This window comes from Malaclemys terrapin, chromosome 1 (genome assembly GCF_027887155.1).
Source record: "Malaclemys terrapin pileata isolate rMalTer1 chromosome 1, rMalTer1.hap1, whole genome shotgun sequence".
Taxonomy (NCBI): domain Eukaryota; kingdom Metazoa; phylum Chordata; order Testudines; family Emydidae; genus Malaclemys; species Malaclemys terrapin.
The window spans coordinates 79184291-79202638 of record NC_071505.1 but is presented as its reverse complement, the minus strand read 5'-3'; the positions used below and the strand labels follow the sequence as shown (position 1 = coordinate 79202638).

General features: G+C 40.9%; 1 protein-coding gene across 6 annotated transcripts in view; it reads left to right on the top strand.

Annotated features, from left to right (window-relative positions):
* The window catches only part of POC1B (POC1 centriolar protein B), a 99892-nt gene that overhangs the window by 72435 nt on the left and 9109 nt on the right, over nt 1-18348 (top strand). The window contains exon 10 of one of the 6 annotated variants that reach the window (XM_054027798.1): nt 5334-5634. The exons of the other annotated variants lie outside the window; for them this stretch is intronic. Within the exon in view, the coding sequence (XP_053883773.1) occupies nt 5334-5366 (33 nt within the window). The 3' untranslated portion in view covers nt 5367-5634. Of the gene's footprint in view, nt 1-5333; nt 5635-18348 lie in introns of those variants that run through there. 6 annotated transcript variants of the gene reach the window in all.

Here is an 18348-nt window from a genome sequence, read left to right as displayed (position 1 = left end):
AGCACTGCGCACCGGCAGCAAAGCACTGATAGGCTCATAAGCATCCTGGCGCACCAAGCAGATGCTATCCAGGAGCTGGTAGCCATGCAGAAAGAGGAGCAGTACTGCAAACGCCACCGCCCCCCCTACAGCCCTTGTCCCAAAACTCTTTCCGTTGTGCCCCACTGTCACCTCCAACCCACTTTCCCCAACTTCCGTGTTCTTCACGCACCCGCTGCCTCCAACACCAGTATCTTCACCACCCAGCCCTGAAAACCACGACCCTTACCCTCTGCACTCAACCCCCATCACCATGCAGTATAGCTGTCCTGAAGTGCAGCACTCACTGCACAGCACACCAGACAGGACATACGCGAATCTATGATTGTACTGTTCCCCACTCCACCCCCTTGTTTCTTTTCAATAAATGGATTCTTTGGCTTTGAAAACATTCTTTATTATTGCATAAAGTAAAAGACTCCTTAGCCCAGGAAATAAACAGGCACTGCAAGTCTGCTTGTCTGCTAAGCAGACACTGATTCCTAAAGATTGGAACTACTGCACTTCATTCCTGTGCAGGGCACCAGATTTCACTGCTGGTTTTCAGCCTCAAATTGCTCCCTTAAGGCATCCCTAATCCTTGCAGCCCCGCGCTGGACCCCTGTAATAGCCCTGCTCTCTGGCTGTGCAAATTCAGCCTCCAGGTGTTGAACCTTTGAGGTCCATGCCTGAGTGAAGCTTTCATCCTTCCCTTCACAATTATTATGGAGGGCACAGCACACGGATATAACTGCAGGGATGCTGTTTTCGGCCAAGTCAAGCTTCCCATACAGAGATCACCAGCGGCCCTTTAAACAGCCAAAGGCACACTCCACAGTCATTCGGCACCAGCTCAGCCTGTAGTTGAACCGTTCCTTGCTGCTTTCAAGGCTCCCTGTGTAGGGTTTCATGAGCCATGGCATTAACGGGTAAGCAGGATCTCCAAGGATCACAATGGGCATTTCAACTTCCCCTACCGTGATCTTCCGCTCTGGGGAAAAAAGTCCCGGCCTGCATCTTCCTGAACAGCCAAGTGTTCCAAAAGATGCGTGCGTCATGCACCTTTCTGGGCCAGCCTGTGTTAATGTCAATGAAACGCCCACGGAGATCCCCAAGCGCCTGGAGAACCATAGAGAAATACCCCTTCCGATTAACGTAATCGGATCCTAGGTGGGGTGGTGCCAGAATAGGAATGTGCATCCCATCTATCGCCCCTCCACAGTTAGGGAACCCCATTTGTGCAAAGCCATCCACTATTTCCTGCACGTTACCCAGAGTCATGGTTCTTCTGAGTAGATGCGATTAATGGCCTTGCAAACTTGCATCAACACGATTCCAACGGTCGACTTTCCCACTCCAAATTGGTTTGTGACCAACCGGTAGCTGTCTGGAGTTGCCAGCTTCCAGATTGCAATAGCCGCCTGCTTCTCCACCTGCAGGACAGCTCTCAATCTCGTGTCCTTGCGCTGCAGGGTGGGGGCAAGCTCCTCACACAGTCCCATGAAAGTGGCTTTTCTCATCCGAAAGTTCTGCAGCCACTGCTCGTCATCCCAGACTTCCATGTCGATCTGATCCCATCACTTGGTGCTTGTTTCCCGAGCCCAACAGCAGCGTTCCATGGTGCTGAGCATGTCCATGAATGTCACAAGCAATTTCGTGTCGTACGCATTACGCGGCTCGATAGCATCGTCGGACTCCTCACCCTCACTCTCGTGGTCACTTTGGATCTTAAGGAATAGTTCGACAGCCAAATGTGACGTGCTGGCAAGACTCGTCAGCATACGCCTCAGCAGTTCAGACTCCATTTCCCGCAGACAGATCGCGCTGCACGGAAACCGTTGAAAGATGGCGCCAAAGGTGGATGGAAACAAAGGGATTTCTGGGATGCGAAGCAATGCATCACGGGGCATTGGGACAGGACCCAGAATCCCCTGCACCCACGCCCCCTTCCCACAACCCACAGCTCCAGAATGGGAAAAGGTGCTCTGTGGGATAGCTGCCCATAATGCACCGCTCCCAATAGCACTGCAGTTGCCGCAAATGTGGCCACGACAGTGCACTGGGCAGCTGTCAGTGTGGACAGACTGCAGCACTTTCCCTACTCAGCTGCACCAAGTCGGGTTTAATTCACAGCGCTGTACATCTGCAAGTGTAGCCAAGGCCTCACAAAGATGTATGCAAGACATCAGAAGGGCATTGGCCTTCTATTTCGACAGGACTAAAGACTTTTTGGGCATCTCCTCAACTGTTTGTTTCATTTGCTGATTGAATGAAAGGGAAAGCAGTTACCTCCCAAAGGATCTCCACCTGGATTTCCACTTGTATTCATTTGTTATGACCTAGCTAATGGGGCATTAGGTCACTCCACAAGGACTTAAGAGGCTTCAGCACTTTTCTTAGCTTTGTGACAAAGTTCCTCCTCTATCTTGGTGGGTCCCGCGCTTATTGGTGGATTTTCTTGCCTCAGAGATTCACCATGTGGGTTGGGGAACAGCCCAGAGACCTTCCCCTCGGGAAGAACCCACAGTCCAGGTCAATTGGTAGGTTTGGGGGGAACCCGGGCCCGCCCTCTACTCCGGGTTCCAGCCCAGGGCCCTGTGGACTGCAGCTGTCTATAGTGCTTCCTGTAACAGCTGCATGACAGCTACAACTCCCTGGGCTACTACCCCATGGCCTCCTCCATACACCTTCCTTATTCTCACCACAGGACCTTCCTCCTGGTGTCTGATAGCTTGTGCTCCTCGGTCCTCCAGCAGCACACCCTCTCACTCTCAGCTCCTTGCGCCTCTTGCTCCCAGCTCCTCACACTCTCACAGTACAAACTGAAGTGAGCTCCTTTTAAAACCCAGGTGCCCTGGTTAGCCTGCCTTAATTGATTCTAGCAGCTTCTTCTTAATTGGCTCCAGGTGTCCTAATTAGCCTGCTTGCCTTAACTGGTTCTAGCAGGTTCCTGGTTACTCTAGTGCAGCCCCTTCTCTGGTCACTCAGGGAACAGAAAACTACTCATCCAGTGACCAGTATATTTGCCCTCTACCAGACTCCTGTACCCCACTGGTCTGGGTCTGCCACAGTTTATATTCCCATTTCTGACATTTGCATTGTTGCCCCTTGGTCTTTGGTTTGTACATTTACCACTCATTATACCAGGGGTAGGCAACCTATGGCATGCGTGCCAAAGGCAGCACGCAAGCTGATTTTCAGTGGCACTCACACTGCCCGGGTCCTGGCCACCAGTCCAGGGAGCTCTGCATTTTAATTTAATTTTAAATGAAGCTTATTAAACATTTTAAAAACCTTATTTACTTTACATACAACAATAGTTTAGTTATATATTAGTCTTATAGAAAGAGACCTTCTAAAAATGTTAAAATGTATTACTGGCACGCGAAACCTTAAATTAGAGTGAATAAATGAAGACTCGGCACACCACTTCTGAAAGTTTGCCGACCCCTGCATTATACCATCTTCCAGGCCTCCAGAGACCATGCTAATTTGGGAGAGTAGTGTTGCAGTCCTTGTTTAGATAGACTCTGATACCTTTTTCCATCAGGAACTGCTTGTGATTCACTCAAGTGGAATGGACATGTGCAACACTTGAGGAAGGCAAAATAGTTATAAACCTGTTCCATAACTGCTGTTCTTCCAGATATGTTGCACACATCCATTCTACAACCCACCCTTCTTCTCCTCTTCATCTGAATTATCACACATACGGTCTTCCAATGTGTGAAGGAAGTGAGAGTGGTTGGGGCAGCCTGCCCTTTAGGCTCCTAGGAGACAGCACAAGCACATGGAGGGTGCATGCTCTTCCCCAAAGGGTACCACTATGGAAAAAAGTTATCCAATTCCAATGCACTGGCCATGTACAACATATCTCGAAGAACAGTTACAGAAGAGGTTTGCAACCGTTTTTTCTGGTTCTTAGCCCAAATGTGAACTTGCTCATAGAGCCTGATAAAATTCTCTTAAGCCATCAATCATAATGTTTTCTAAGCAAGTAAAAAAGGAGTTTTTTCTCACTTTATAATTTTTCTCACAAACTTTTTGTACTCTGACAAATGACAAAAGGCTTCTTTTTGAAATGTCGTCTTTCTATGGACTTTAGCCTCAGTGATGAGTCATACTTTTTTCTGATAATCAATGCTTTGTTGTTCTGTGTCATTGCAGCTGCTATAGCACTGTGTGTGTGTGTGTGTGTGTATTTGATAAGCAACGCAAGTAGTGCTGCCTGTAGTTAAAGTTATAAAACCCTGTTAAAGTTCTTAGTGAGCCAGTTTTTATTTGCATATAACTAGAGCTGAATGAAGTTTTTCCACCAAAACTTTTTTTGATGAAAAATGCGTATTTGGTGACACTGAAACATGTAGCAAATTCCTGTTGATTTTGCTGAATTATTTTGGCTAGAAAAACCAACCTTAAATCTAAAAAAATTGAAATGTTTTGACATTTTTGAAATGAATTTTTTTTATTTTTGATTCAAACAACTTTGTTTCAAAATTTTCTCTTGAATTTTATTTAAAAAATTATAAAACCAAAAATGTTAGAAATCAAAACAAAACATTTTGTTGCTGGTGGAACAAAATGTTTTGACCAGAAACTAATTTGTTTTTTACTCTTTGATTTGATTTTCATTTTTGGTTCAATCCAAAGCTAACTTTTTTCTTTCTTTTTCTTTTCTTGCTTGTAAATACAAAAATCCATTATTCACCCAGCTGTACTTATAATTTTGCCAAACTTAAACCATTTTAAACTGCAGGCAGAGTTTTGTGGGGTTTTTTGTTTTTTATGTTTCAGCTTAAACAGTTCTGCCATTTCTGAGAATACAATTAGGGGAAAATGTGTTTTGCCCAGGTTTTAAAAAAGCTTAGAACCATTTCACTGAGAAACTCTAATGCCTCTATCCTTGAAATTTAGCCAAGGCTTTCCCCTGATGTCAGGATTTGCCTTTTGCCATCCGTTTGAAAATTTCCCAAATATGCCCGAACTATAAACCTCTGAAAATCAGTGTTTGTGTGTTATCAGTAGAGACTTGTTAGATTTTTGGCTGCTAAATTTTCTGAAAATTCCATCTGCAGTGAACTCACAGCTCCTATCTGTGACTAGACTGGTCCTGTAGAGCAACTGAGCAACGTGGGGCTGAGCAGGGTTTTGCCAACGGTTGCTTCTCCTGGAGCCACTCTGACATAGGACATAGGAACTGAGAGCCAGGTTATTTGTATATATAATAACATAATGAATTGCTGTAGCAGATACAATTATATACCATTATAAGAATATAATTCTTTTTCTGTGAACTTTTACTTTCCAAACTGTAGGAACCAAGGAAACAGGGAGACTCCCTAGGGTGAAAATGTTCATTAGCATGCTAGCAAACTGCTCCAAGGAAGTTGTCCTCAAACACACAAGAGGCGTGGCGTATTCTTTGAAGTGCTCCACGGTACTGAAGTTAAATCATATGAACTACTGGATTCGTTTTTATACAGAACATTTGTGTATCCAATTTAAAGGAATCACTACTTAAACAGCAACAGAGGGTCCTTAAACAGGTTCCAAGACATCTTTGAAAATTGGTGAAAGAACGGAAATGCAGCTGCAAACCCAAATAAATTAATGGAAGGGAAGACATTGCATATCTGGAGAAAATATTAATCCAATACGTTGGAAGTGTCACTGTACTTATGTGCTGTTACTTGGCCTAAGAATAAGTTAATATATAACATGTTAATGAACACTAACACCTGAACTTGTTGGCCATGTTTATGCTAGAAAAAAGCATCATGTTTTAAAAGTGTTAACTAATATGATATTAAACTATTTGGCTTTTAGTGTAGACCAGGAAAGTTGTGTTAAATCATGGTTACTTACCTCATTTTAAAACACAATGCTTTTTCTTAGTGTGGACATAACTTTAAAGATACACTGGGGAGAAATGGAGCTAGAGAGAGAGACACTGGCTAGAGACCAAAGGCTCCTCTTCTTTCAGGGAAATATTGGAATTCAATTTGTTGGGCTACAGAAGAGAAGACACAGATGAGTAATATATAGTCTATAGAGAACGTCCAAACTTCTATTACTAAGCTTGGAGTCTTGCTAGCTAGACTTTGGAAATATTTTTAATCTAGCTGTTTTATGTGCTATATAATGTGTTTGATTTTTCTCTTTGCTTTCTACCCTAAACCAAGTAAACTACTTTATTTAAGATAACTGGAACTACTTGTGTATTAGTTGTGTAGACTAATAGCTAGGGAACAACTGCTGTCAGGCACCTCAAAGAGAAAGAAACTGAGCTGTGAATTTCTTGCTCAGTTGGTGGTGCAGAGAAGCAGAAGGATGATGGGATGAGTCACACTTGCTATGTTTTTAGGAAATGTCCTTAGAAAAAATAAAGTGTAAAGGGAAAGCTTTGTATTGAATATGCATGATAATGGCTCAGTTTGTGAAATTTAGACACAGCCTGGTCTTGGGCAGGGGAGCAGCACCAGAAGGCATTTTGCCTTAGGGAGGTAGAATAGCTACTTGGAGTGGCTGTACAGTGGCTTTGCACCTGCTAATGGCCCTTTGAGGGGTGCAACTTAGTCTTCTCCTATGCAGCTGGCCAGCTCTGCTGGTGTGTTTTATAAGAAGCACAGGGATTGGAGCTGTGGTTCTACCTCTTCCCCACCCCATTTGGAGCACCAGACCCCTCCACAGATGGCAGAGCACGAGGAGCTCTTGCACTCCCTGGAGTACATGGGCTGCAATTCTGCTTGGCCCCCTTGTGCATGCAGTGCAATGTGAGGGGTAGGTTCTTCATGTCCTCTTCTTCTCCTACCCCCTGCTCACCCACATAAGGGCAAGACTGAAACTGACCTTCAGTGATTTTCTACTACCTTTTTCCCCCACTAAGGTTTGGTGTTCCAGATACATACATATTTCATTAGCTCCTCCCTCCAAGTACAGTGCAAACTAGTTAAGACAGGTTTTTCCCAGCTACCTGAAATCAAAAGGTTATGAGCTTATTAACTCCAAGAGTTAATTTTAAAAAAAAATTAATTTCTATGTGATTTGGCTTTGGAACATAAAGTTGAATGAATTGTATCTGGCTTGTCTTCCCTAGTATTAGCTAGTTATCAAAGTGCGTAGTTGACATTTGACAGGTTTGTCTCTTCATAATGAATCATTGGCTCAATAGCCTCTATTTCCTTGCAGTGTCTAGTTTGGTCTATGTGGTAGTCGGTCTAAGGTTTATTTTTAGCTTATCCCTTTCTAATATCCAAGACAGGACAAAATACCATTCCCAGTACTGGAAATCAGGATCTGGCGCCAAGTAGATATAATTTTCTGACTCAGATATTTTTCTTATGTTGCCAGTTACTGGAAAAAGAACATTCTCTTAGCTGTGTGAGAAAAAGAAAGTTCTGTAAGCTGAGTCTGATATTTCAAAGCACTTTTTAGAACAAAGTTCAATATATCGACAAAGCCAACTCATCATATAACGCTTTACTGTTAATTCTACCTATAAGATGTTTCCTTGAATGTGTACATATGTAGTCTGAAGTAATTCGCTGTAAATTAAAATTGGGTAGTTTATTTTGATTGTGAATAGTGGGAATGTTTCAGTGGTTTCATGTTATCTGTCCTGAGTTTTAAGAGCTTCCTGCTGTAGCTATTTACAGATAAATTGAGGACCAGCCTTTACTACATTCCTTTACCTTTTTACCATGGTGTGCACATTGTTATTTTTAGTCTGTGAGGTCTGCAGAAGTATTTTTGTAATTTATGAAAGTATTTCAATATGCTTTTTTCCTGAATTGTTATATTTAGAATTGACTGTCTGGTAGGGAATTTCTCACCTTTGGAAATGGAACCTTTAATGGTTTCAATCTCCTGTGTGGTGGTTGCATTTTTTGTTTGATGTTTTGTTTTGGTTTTTTTTAACCTGTGGTTCTTTGCTGGTGGAAGAAAACGGAACCTTAGCCAATTTGTTTTTTCTCTAAACACTTCAGTAAATGGCGAAATCTGATTAAAATGGTGTTTTTTTTTCCTGTTACTAATTCCAATAATACTTTGTTTACATAGCACTTGTATACTTGCAGTAACTTTATCAAAATTTAGTTGTGGGATGAATCAGGAAAATCAGAATATTAAGGAAATGGAATCAAATAACAAAAGAAACTAACTAGGTCCCTTATCCTGCAATGGGATTTGCATGTGTAAATCTATATTCATCCAGGGAATCTCATTGATATGAAGCATTTGAGTCCGTGCATGAGGATCCCTTTGCAGGATTGGGGCCTGAATATACAGGGAAAACTGTGATTCAAGCTATAAACAAAGTGCTGTCAGCTGAACAAAGTGAACAAACAGTGGGGAAAAAAGAAACTATCTCTGACAGCTATAGAAATTGTGGGTGTTAGTGGTAACTATAGGAGGTTTTAAAAAAACAAAACTTTAGATCAAAGTCAACTTAAAAACAAATCACTTATGTCTGAAGTATATCAGAGAGAGAGAGAACAGAAATCAGGGAGTACAGAAGTTTTTGCTATTTGCAAGCAAAACTGCATTTCTTTTTATTTGGGAAATAAATTATATATACTTGATTACCTACATCTACACTGTACTAGTGTATCCATTACAACTTAGACCTCATGCACTCTACCGTGAGCGGAACATAAACATTGCCACAAGGCCCCTGATTTCTCCAGCAGTCTATTGCAGCAAAATTTAAAAAATGGACGGTTTTACTGAGTTAAATATGAAAATACTTTTTGCATATTTTGATGTTAAATGCAATTTGTTTTACTCTCCCCCTAAAATGTTGGTTTTTCAATATGCTGCCAGGTCTTGTATTGTGCAAAACTGCATTGTAAAGTTGTCAGTGTGAAGTTGAAGATTTTAGTAGCTGGATACAGGGGACACTTAGGGACTTGGAATCTAGAAAATTGAGGTGCAGTTTGGGTTTATGGGATAAGTACAACTTGATGTTTCTGTCTGTCAAATACTTAACAATGCTAACATTTTGTCCTCACTTGCTTTCGGAGTGAATACCCTGCAGTCTTAGGAAGAGAATATTGTTTACATTTGGTTAACATTTGGAAGGTTTCATTATCATAGGGGCTATAAATATAATTTTTGTAAGGAAAGCTTGGAAGCTGGAGCAAAATTCTGTTTGATGGATTCTGCAGTAACCTCTGCAGGCATGGAATCGCACAATATACCATGCACTGATTATAGGCAAGCGTATTGTATCTTCTCAGTGGATAAGTATTGAGTATAGTCACAATCGTGGGGAAATTAATAATAGAAAATGTTAGTTTTAATACTTGTTTGCAATAATACTCACAATGTCCTGTGCACTTTCCAGACATATAAGAAGGGTCAATCCCTCTGCTATGCAACTACATCTATTCAGAATACTCCTAGATCTACTTATTGCTATGAACGTGGCTCAGAGAAGCTTGCTATTTGATGCTGTCACAGCTGTGCTAAATTTAACACAGCTGTAATCCTGTGTTTAAAAAAAAATAAATAAATAAAACTGATTTATCAGAGCACAGCTGCAGATGCGACAAGGACTTAAATTTGGTTTTGATACAACCAAGCCACCAGTTTTTCTTGTTCTCCAATGACCCAGTCACCTCTAAAAGTTCAGTCCGCTTAAGGCTGAATTTGTTAGTTGAATGAATAATAAAGTGCTCAGCAATTTTAGGTGAAACTATCTACTTTACTAAGAAAATAGTTTAACCCTTTTCAGTTTGTTGACTGTGAATGTGGTTTCCGATACTGCCACTCAGAGTTGGGCTCTTAATTAACACACGTACTACTTACAATGCTGGTTGCCTCACTGGAGTGAAAGAGGCCAAATGTTTACTCTCTGCGTGGGTAATATGAGATATACCTACAGTTCAGCAAAATTTAAATCTCTAAATTGGAACACGGAGAAGGAAGTGAGAATGAAACTACAGAGAAGTTTAGGTCAACAGAATATACTTAATATGGATTCTGATTAGGATACTTGGGTTACTGATTAGGATACTTGGGTTACCCGCATACTTGATACAAGTGCTATAGGGTCTTTAATGACCATACCACCATGACCCAACATCATTTTACATTATTTATAATTTTAAATAGGAATGCATCTGTCACATTCTCTAGGTAATCACTAAAGCCAAATAAATTAAAACTTAACAATATTGACTCAACTATAGAAAAATCAACTAATTCTTCAATAACAGAAACACAAACTTCTCTTAAGCCATGTTGTCAAGCAGAAGCCTGGGTAAATAGATACAACTTGCATCACTTCTTTGAAGATTAACAAATTCTCTGGCTTTGTCCAGTGAATGAGGAAAGCAAGTTCCAGAAAAAAGGACCCTCCTCAAAGCCTGCTCTGTCTCCAGCTTCAGACATACAGAGCCATGTAGCTGGTCTCAAATGTCTGGACAGAACATAAAGTAAAACACAGTCTAAGAGCCAAATTGACCGTGCTGAAGGATTGTTATAACATAGTGATGCTTTCACCATGCTGTTAACACAGCATGGTTTGTCTCTATTGAGTGAACTAAACCACATAATATATTACCAAAACTTTAGAGGGCAACTTGTGGGCTGCTGTGGCTTATGATACACTCCCCCATTTCAGACTGCCTTTGTAAATGAGCTGTAAGATACCTAGTGCCTAACCCATACTGGGCTTTAAAGATTAAAATCAGTACCTTGAATGGCACACAAAACTAAAAAGAAGCCAGTGCAGTCTGTGCAGTGCAGATGTAATATGTTTCAAGTGAGAGAAACTGTTAAATGGGGATACACGTTTCACACTACAGCAGCTGATAATCTTTTAAGCTTGCCCCACAGAGAGCACACTGCAGTAATCCATTTTGGAGGTGACAAAGTCATGTATAATGCCGACAAGATCTGCATTTGAGATGAAAGGTCACAGCTTCCTGGCCAAGCAGGCACCTTTAATGTATCTGCCACTACTACATGATGATCCAGAAGCGACTGAGAATCTAACAAAAGACCCCAAAATATGAACCTAGTTAACAAAAATATTGTCCTATCCTAACCTCCCTTCCCCCAGCTGCACTTCATCTAGCTAGCTCTTACCTAGGTCCCACAATATTCTCCATTCTTTGTATTCAGCTTATCGACGATTTTTAATAAACTAAAGCAGGAGTCGGCAACCTTTCAGAAGTGGTGTGCTGAGTCTTCATTTATTCACTCTAATTTAAGGTTTCGTGTGCCAGTAAAACATTTTAACATTTTTAGTAGGTCTCTTTCTATAAGTCTATAATATATAACTAAACTATTGTTGTATGTAAAGTAAATAAGGTTTTTAAAATGTTTAAGAAGCTTCATTTAAAATTAAATTAAAATGCAGAGCCCCTCAGACCGGTGGCCAGGTCCCGGGCAGTGTGAGTGCCCCTGTAAATCAGCTTGCATGCCTCAGGTTGCTACCCCTGAACTAAAGTGTTATATTGTGACGTACATTATCATGGAAACTCCAGGATTGCCATTAATGTGACTGGGTAGGATAGTCCAGATCTTGTAATAATGCGAGGGAGGGAGTTTTGTAAACTGCCAAATAAAAAAATAACATTGAAATTCTTGCTCATTATAAGCCCATTTTATTGATGGGTTGTGCATTGTATGTGGGAGATAGAAGACTAGGTTGTGATGCTTTTGTTCTTTGATCTGTTTGGGCTTGTCTTGTTTGTGACGCATTGTTTTTAGTTATTTTAATGTTAACAGGCAAGTAGACCATATGCTCATAACTGAAAGGATGATTATTTAATAACAGGCCTTGCCAACTTTGGGGTTCATTAACGCTTGTCACATTGGTAAGTTCTACCTTCAATTCCATCCTTATTATAAGACGATTAGGATATTCCACAGGAAGCTATTGAATATGCTTTCTATATGTGGAGATTTACAGAAGATTAAAGGCAGATGTTTTGCAGTTGTGTGGGTTGGGTTTGTGTTTTTCTCATTCTTTCTCCAAAAGAATTTTTTTTTTAAAAAGTTTCTTTTTCAATAAACAAGAACATGATCAGCTCAACTATACATATGAATACATCCATCTTAATCAATTATTATGATATATGAGGGAAAGAGAGTCTTTACAATATTTGTTTATAGTTGATAAGTGCCAAAGCTCCATGGGAAAACATGCAGGGGTATGCAAGGGTGATCAGGTTACATGAAAGCTCCTTTCACAGATTTCACAGAGTGCCACCCACAGAGTTTTGGCCATTTTGCTTGACAAAAAGTGAAGATGATCAATTATCGTGTGCTGACTATGACATCATTCATAGTCTAAATTTAATTTCCTACTAAACATCCGTTTGGTAATGCTATAGAAATAGCTTCCTATTGATTCATTATCTCTGCTCCTTGTCCTTCTAATTTGTCAGTTACATTAAGTTGCTCAAATGTGAATCAGTTTCACTGTTAACAGGTAGTGAATGGAAATACTGTACCTATTTTAATTTTCTTTTTAGTTTTGTTTAAAAGTAATAATTCAAAATATGGCTAATTCTTGCCTAGTCCAACTGTATTCATTGAAAACAAGCTATTTCTCTAAAGTCTTACATAGCAGTCAGTTGTTTGAACAGTAACCTAATTTCCCAACGTAGTTTGCAGTAAATTGAATTATCAGTGTTTATGAATTGTTAGTATTCTGTGTGCTCTAAAGAAAGAGGCTGCTTTGAAGGGATGGGGACACTCAGACTTCATTATATAAACCATCCCATGAAAAACAGCACTGTTAGATGGAAGCAGTTAATTGAAAAAATTGTTTATTAAAGATCACTTGATAGTGAGTACAAATGATGGATATGTACTAAAAATGATGCATATGGACTAATAATCAATAGTTTTCCCTTACCACTTTAATAGCATTCAGTGTCATTCCTTGACACCAAACCTTAGCCATTTGAATACTAATTTGGATTCTGTTGCACAGCTTCTCTCTGAGTTCATTACTCATGAGCTAATTCCTGCCACCTGTGGAATTCAGTGGCGGACCACTGTTGTTGCTGGAGACTCCAGGACAAGGCTCCAACCTTCTGTTTATGGAAACTTTTAAATAACCACCATAATACAGGTTCAAACTAAATGTATACCCCAAATTAATTTTTTTTTAAAAAGCAATAGGAGCAAAAATATACCACCATGACTAAACAAAGTAAAAGAGGCGGTTAAAGACAAAAAGACATCCTTGAAAAATTGGAAGTCAAATCCTACTAAGGAAAATTGGAAGGCGCATGAACTCAGGCAAGTTTAATGTAAAACTATAATTAGACAGGCGAAAAAGAATTTGAAGCTCAACTAGCAAAAGAAACAAAAACTAAGTAAATAAAAATTATAAGTACATCAGAAGCAGAAAGTAAGACAAAAGATTAGTGGGACCACAGGACGATCAAGGTGCTAAAGGAGCACTCAAAGACCAAGACAAAGCTAAATGAATTTTTTGTGTCAATCTTTGCTGCAGAGAATGTGAAGGAGATTCACACAGCTGAGCCATTCTTTTTAGGTGACAGCTGAGGAACTGTCCCAGATTGTGGTGTCCATAGAGGAGGTTTTGGAACAAATTGATAAATTAAACAGTAATAACTCACCAAGAGTTCTGAAGGAACTTATCGCTTAAATCACCCTCTGTACCAAATGACTGGAGGCAGGACCGGCTCCAGGGTTTTTGCCACCCGAAGTGGTGGGGGGAAAAAAAAAAAGCCGCGATCGCAATTGCGATTGGCGGCACTCTGGCGGCAGCTCCACCGCGCCTCTTTCTTCTTCGGCAGGAATTCGGCGGCAGGTGCTTCCCTCCGAGAGGGACCCGCTGCCAAATTGCAGCCAAACAGCCTGACATGCCGCCCCTTCCCCTTGGCCGCCTCAAGCACCTGCTTGCTGGGCTGGTGCCTGGAGCCGGCCCTGACTGGAGGATAGCTAACGTAACATCTATTTTTAGAAAAGGCTGCAGGGGTGATCCTGGCAATTACAGGCCGGTAAACCTAACTTCAGTACCAGACAAATTAATTGAAACTATAGTAAATAACAGAATTATTAGACACATAGATGAACGTGATATTTAAGGAAGAGTCCACATGGCTTTTGTAAACTGAAGTCATGCCTCAGCAGTCTATTAGAATTCTTTAAGGAGGTCAACAAGCATGTGTTCAAGAGTGATTCAGTGGATATAGTGTACTTAGACTTTTAGAAAGTCTGTGACAAAATCCCACACCAAAGGCTCTTAAGGAAAGTAAGCAGTCATTGGATAAGAGGGAAGGTCCTCTCATGGATCAGTAACTGGTTAAAAGACAGGAAATAAAGGTTAGGAATAAATGGTCAGTTTTCACAGTGGAGAGAGAGGCAAGTAGTGGTGAACGGTGAGGTGGTAAAGTTTGCAGATAATACAAAATTACTCAAAATAGTTAAGTCCAAAGCTGACTGCAAAGAGTTAAAAGAAATCTCACAAAACTGGGTGACTGGGCAACTAAGTGGCAGATGAAATTAAATGGTGATAAATGCAAAGTAATGCACATTGGAAAATATAATCCGAACTATATGTACAAAATGGTGGGATCTCAATTAGCTGTTTCCACTCAAGAAAGAGATCTTAGACTCATTGGGGAAAATTCTCTGAAAATGTTTGTTTACTGTGCAACAGTAGTCTAAAAAGCTAACAATGTTAGGAACTATTAGGAAGAGATAGAAAATAAGACAAAAATATCATAATGCAACTATAGAAATCCATAGTATGCCTATACCTTGAATACTGCATGCAGTTCTGGTCACCCCATCTCAAAAAAGATATATTAGAATTGGAGATAGTACAGAGAAGAGCAATAAAAATGATTAGGGGTATGGAACAGTTTTCATAGAAAGATTAAAAATACGGGGACTGTTCATCTTAGAGAAGGGACAACTCGGCGGGGGGGTGGGGAGAGGGATATGATAGAAGTCTCTCATATTATGAGTGATATGGAGAAAGTAAATGGGGAAGTGTTATTTACCCCTTCACATAACGCAGCAGTCACCCAATGAAATTAACGGTCAGCAGGTTTAAAACAAACATAAGGAAGTACTTCACACAATGCACAGTCAACTTGTGGAACTTATTGCTAGAAGATGTTATGAAGGCCAAAAGTATAACTGGGTTGAAAAAAGAATGAGATAAGTTAATGGGGGATAGGTCCGTCAATGGTTACTAGGAAAGTGGTCAGGGATGCAATCCCATGCTGTGAGTGTCTCTAAACCCCTGACTGCCAGAAACTGGGACTAGATGACAGGGGATGGATCACTTGTTTATTGGCCTGTTCTTTTCCCTCCCTCTGAAGCATCTGGCACTGGCCATTGTCAGAGGACAGGATACTGAGCTAGATGAACCATTGGTCTGACCCAATATGGCCATTCTTATGTTCCAGGTCCAAAAAGGAAAAAGCATGTGTTTCCTTCCTAAGGCAACAATTAATATTGTTAATGAACAAGTGGGGCAAAAATGAGAGGTTAACACCCTTCTCTGTTGCCTTCTCCCTTGAGGGAGTGTTTCCTGGGGCTTTTCTCCTACACAGAGGTTCTCTCAGTGCTCTGTATCTTGTCACCACCGCTGCTCACCCTGCAGCAAATCTTGGCTTCAGAGAAACCTGTTCTTCCTGTGCAGCCCTATCTCAGGTTGCATCCTAATGGGAATTGTGCCTGTCTGGCTTTCAGCCCAAGGAACCTCGTTGTGCCATGGAAAGGGGCTTGAATTTCATGAATCAATGGAATGGGAATTGTGCCATCTGATCATCAGCCATAAACCCTTGGTCTGCCAGGGAAAGAATTTCAGACTCTGTAAGGCAGAAATGCGTCTCTCTGTCTCTCTATCCCTCCCCTGCTCCACAGGCTGGCTCCACATTAAAAACATATGAACAGGCATACAGGGTCACCCAAATGGTCCATCTAGCCCAGTGGCAGGTGCTTCAGAGATAATGAACAGAATAGGATTATTTTGAGTGATCCATCCCTTGTCATTCAGTTCCAGAGTCTGGCAGTTGGAGGTTTAAGGACCTCTTACCTAATGGTCATTGATGGACCTATCCTCCATGAACGTACCTAATTCTTTTTTTAATCCAGTTGTACTTTTGTCCTTCACTATGTCCCCTGGCACTGAGTTCCACAGGTTGGCTGTGCATTGTGTGAAGAAGTAGTACTTCCTTATGTTTGTTTTAAACCTGCTGCCTATTAATTTCATTGGGTGACCCCCTAGTTCTTGTGCTATGTGAAGGGGTAAATAATTCTTCCTTATTCACTTTCTCCACACCATTAATGATTTTGTAGACCTCTATCATGTCCCTGCTTAGTCATCTCTTCTCTAAATTGAACAGTCCCCGTCTTTTTAATCTCGTCTCATACAGAAGCCATTCCATACCCCTAATCATTTTTGTTGCCCTTCTCTGCAACTTTCTTGATGCTAATATATCTTTTTTGAGATGGGGTGACCAGAACTGCATGCAGTATTCAAGGTATAGGCATACTATGGATTTCTATAGTTGCATTATGATATTTTTGTCTTATTTTCTATCCCTTCCTAATAGTTCCTAACATTGTTAGCTTTTTTTGACTGCTGCCGCATATTGAGGAGTTGTTTTCAGAGAACTGTCCCTAACGACTTCAAGATCTCTTTCTTGAGTGGAAACAACTAATTGAGATCCCATCATTTGTTAGGATTATGTTTTCCCATGGGCATTACTTTGCACTTATCAACACTGAATTTCATCTGTCATTTTTGTACATAGTGTAGTTGAAGCCATGTCAGTCCCAGGATATTAGAGAGACAAGGTAGATGAGTTAATAAATTGTATTGAACCAACTTCTGTTGGCGAGAGAGATGACATACAGACAACCATATACAAGAAACCCACAGATCACCACATCTACCTTCATAGGTCCAATAATCACCCCAAATACACCAAGAAATCTGTTTTCTGCAGCCAGGCACTCAGATCACACAGAATATGCTCCAAGGAGTAAATCTGCGATATACATCTTAACACACTTGAACCCCCTTCACCAGACAAGGACCCTCCACCAGAGAAGTAGATCACATCAGGGAATGGGCCACGCAAATACTCTGAGAATAACTTTATCAATACTGAAATAAAACCTTCTCTGAGCACACACCCCTAGTTGTTACCTACCACCCCACACTGGAAGCCATATGGGGAATCATCAGATAACTACAACCCATACTCCATGAGGACCCCATCCTGACAGAAATCTTTCCTAATCTTCCACTTCTGGCCTTCAAACAACTCTCCAACCTTTCCAAGCTCATCATCAGAAGCAAGCTCTCCATAGACCAGGAAACCAACTCAAAGCAGCACCAGACCATGCCAGAAGAACAGATGCAAAACCTGCAGACATATCTCCACTGCTACAGTGATCAACACCCCCCACAACACACCTTTCAAGATCCATGGATACTACACATGCCTATCACAACAAGTGGTATTCTTCAGCCAATGCACTAAATGCCTCAATAACAACTATGTGAGTGAAACCAGACAATCACCGGGCTCTTAAATGAACTCACACAGGAAAATAAGACAAAAACACCATATCACCTGTGGATGAACACTTCACAAAGCGATCACTCTATATCTGACCTGTCAGTCCTCATCCTCAAAGGAAACCTGCACAACACCTTCAAAAGATGAGCCTGGGAACTTAAATACCTAACTTTGCTAGACTCTAAAAATCATGGACTGAACAGAGACACTGGATTTATGGTTTATTACAACAATCTGTAAACTGCTAATCCCTTTTTTTTGTCCTATGACTGCAGAGGTGTTAACAGTCCAATCTACTTTGAATAGTCCCTTGCAACATGTGCTAACTACTTATGCTAAACAATCTGTTCCACCTTGTGTTTAGCTGTAATGCAAGAGCTTCTATATGGCTTGAAAGCTTCTCTCTCTCACCAACAGAAGTAGTCCAAAAAGAGATTACCTCACCCATCTTTTCTCTCTAATCTGCCATTTTGTCACCCAGTTAGTGAGATCCCTTTGTAACTCTTCACAGTCAGCTTTGGATTTAACTATCTTGAGTAATTTTGTACAGTCTGAAAACTCTGCCACCTCATTTTTCCTTAAAGCTGGCACTTCAGGCAATCAGTGACTGGAACAGAGGCACATGAGGATCCCACTCCCAACAAAATTGCACCTTTGTGGGATTACAGAGGGGTAAGTGAGAAATCTCTTCCCATATTCAGGATGATTCTGATTTACTGAGTAAAGCCCTAAGTGGTACTAAGTTACTCCTACAGTACTTTCTTGGGTGTTAGCCAGCTGATGAGAGCAGGCAGAC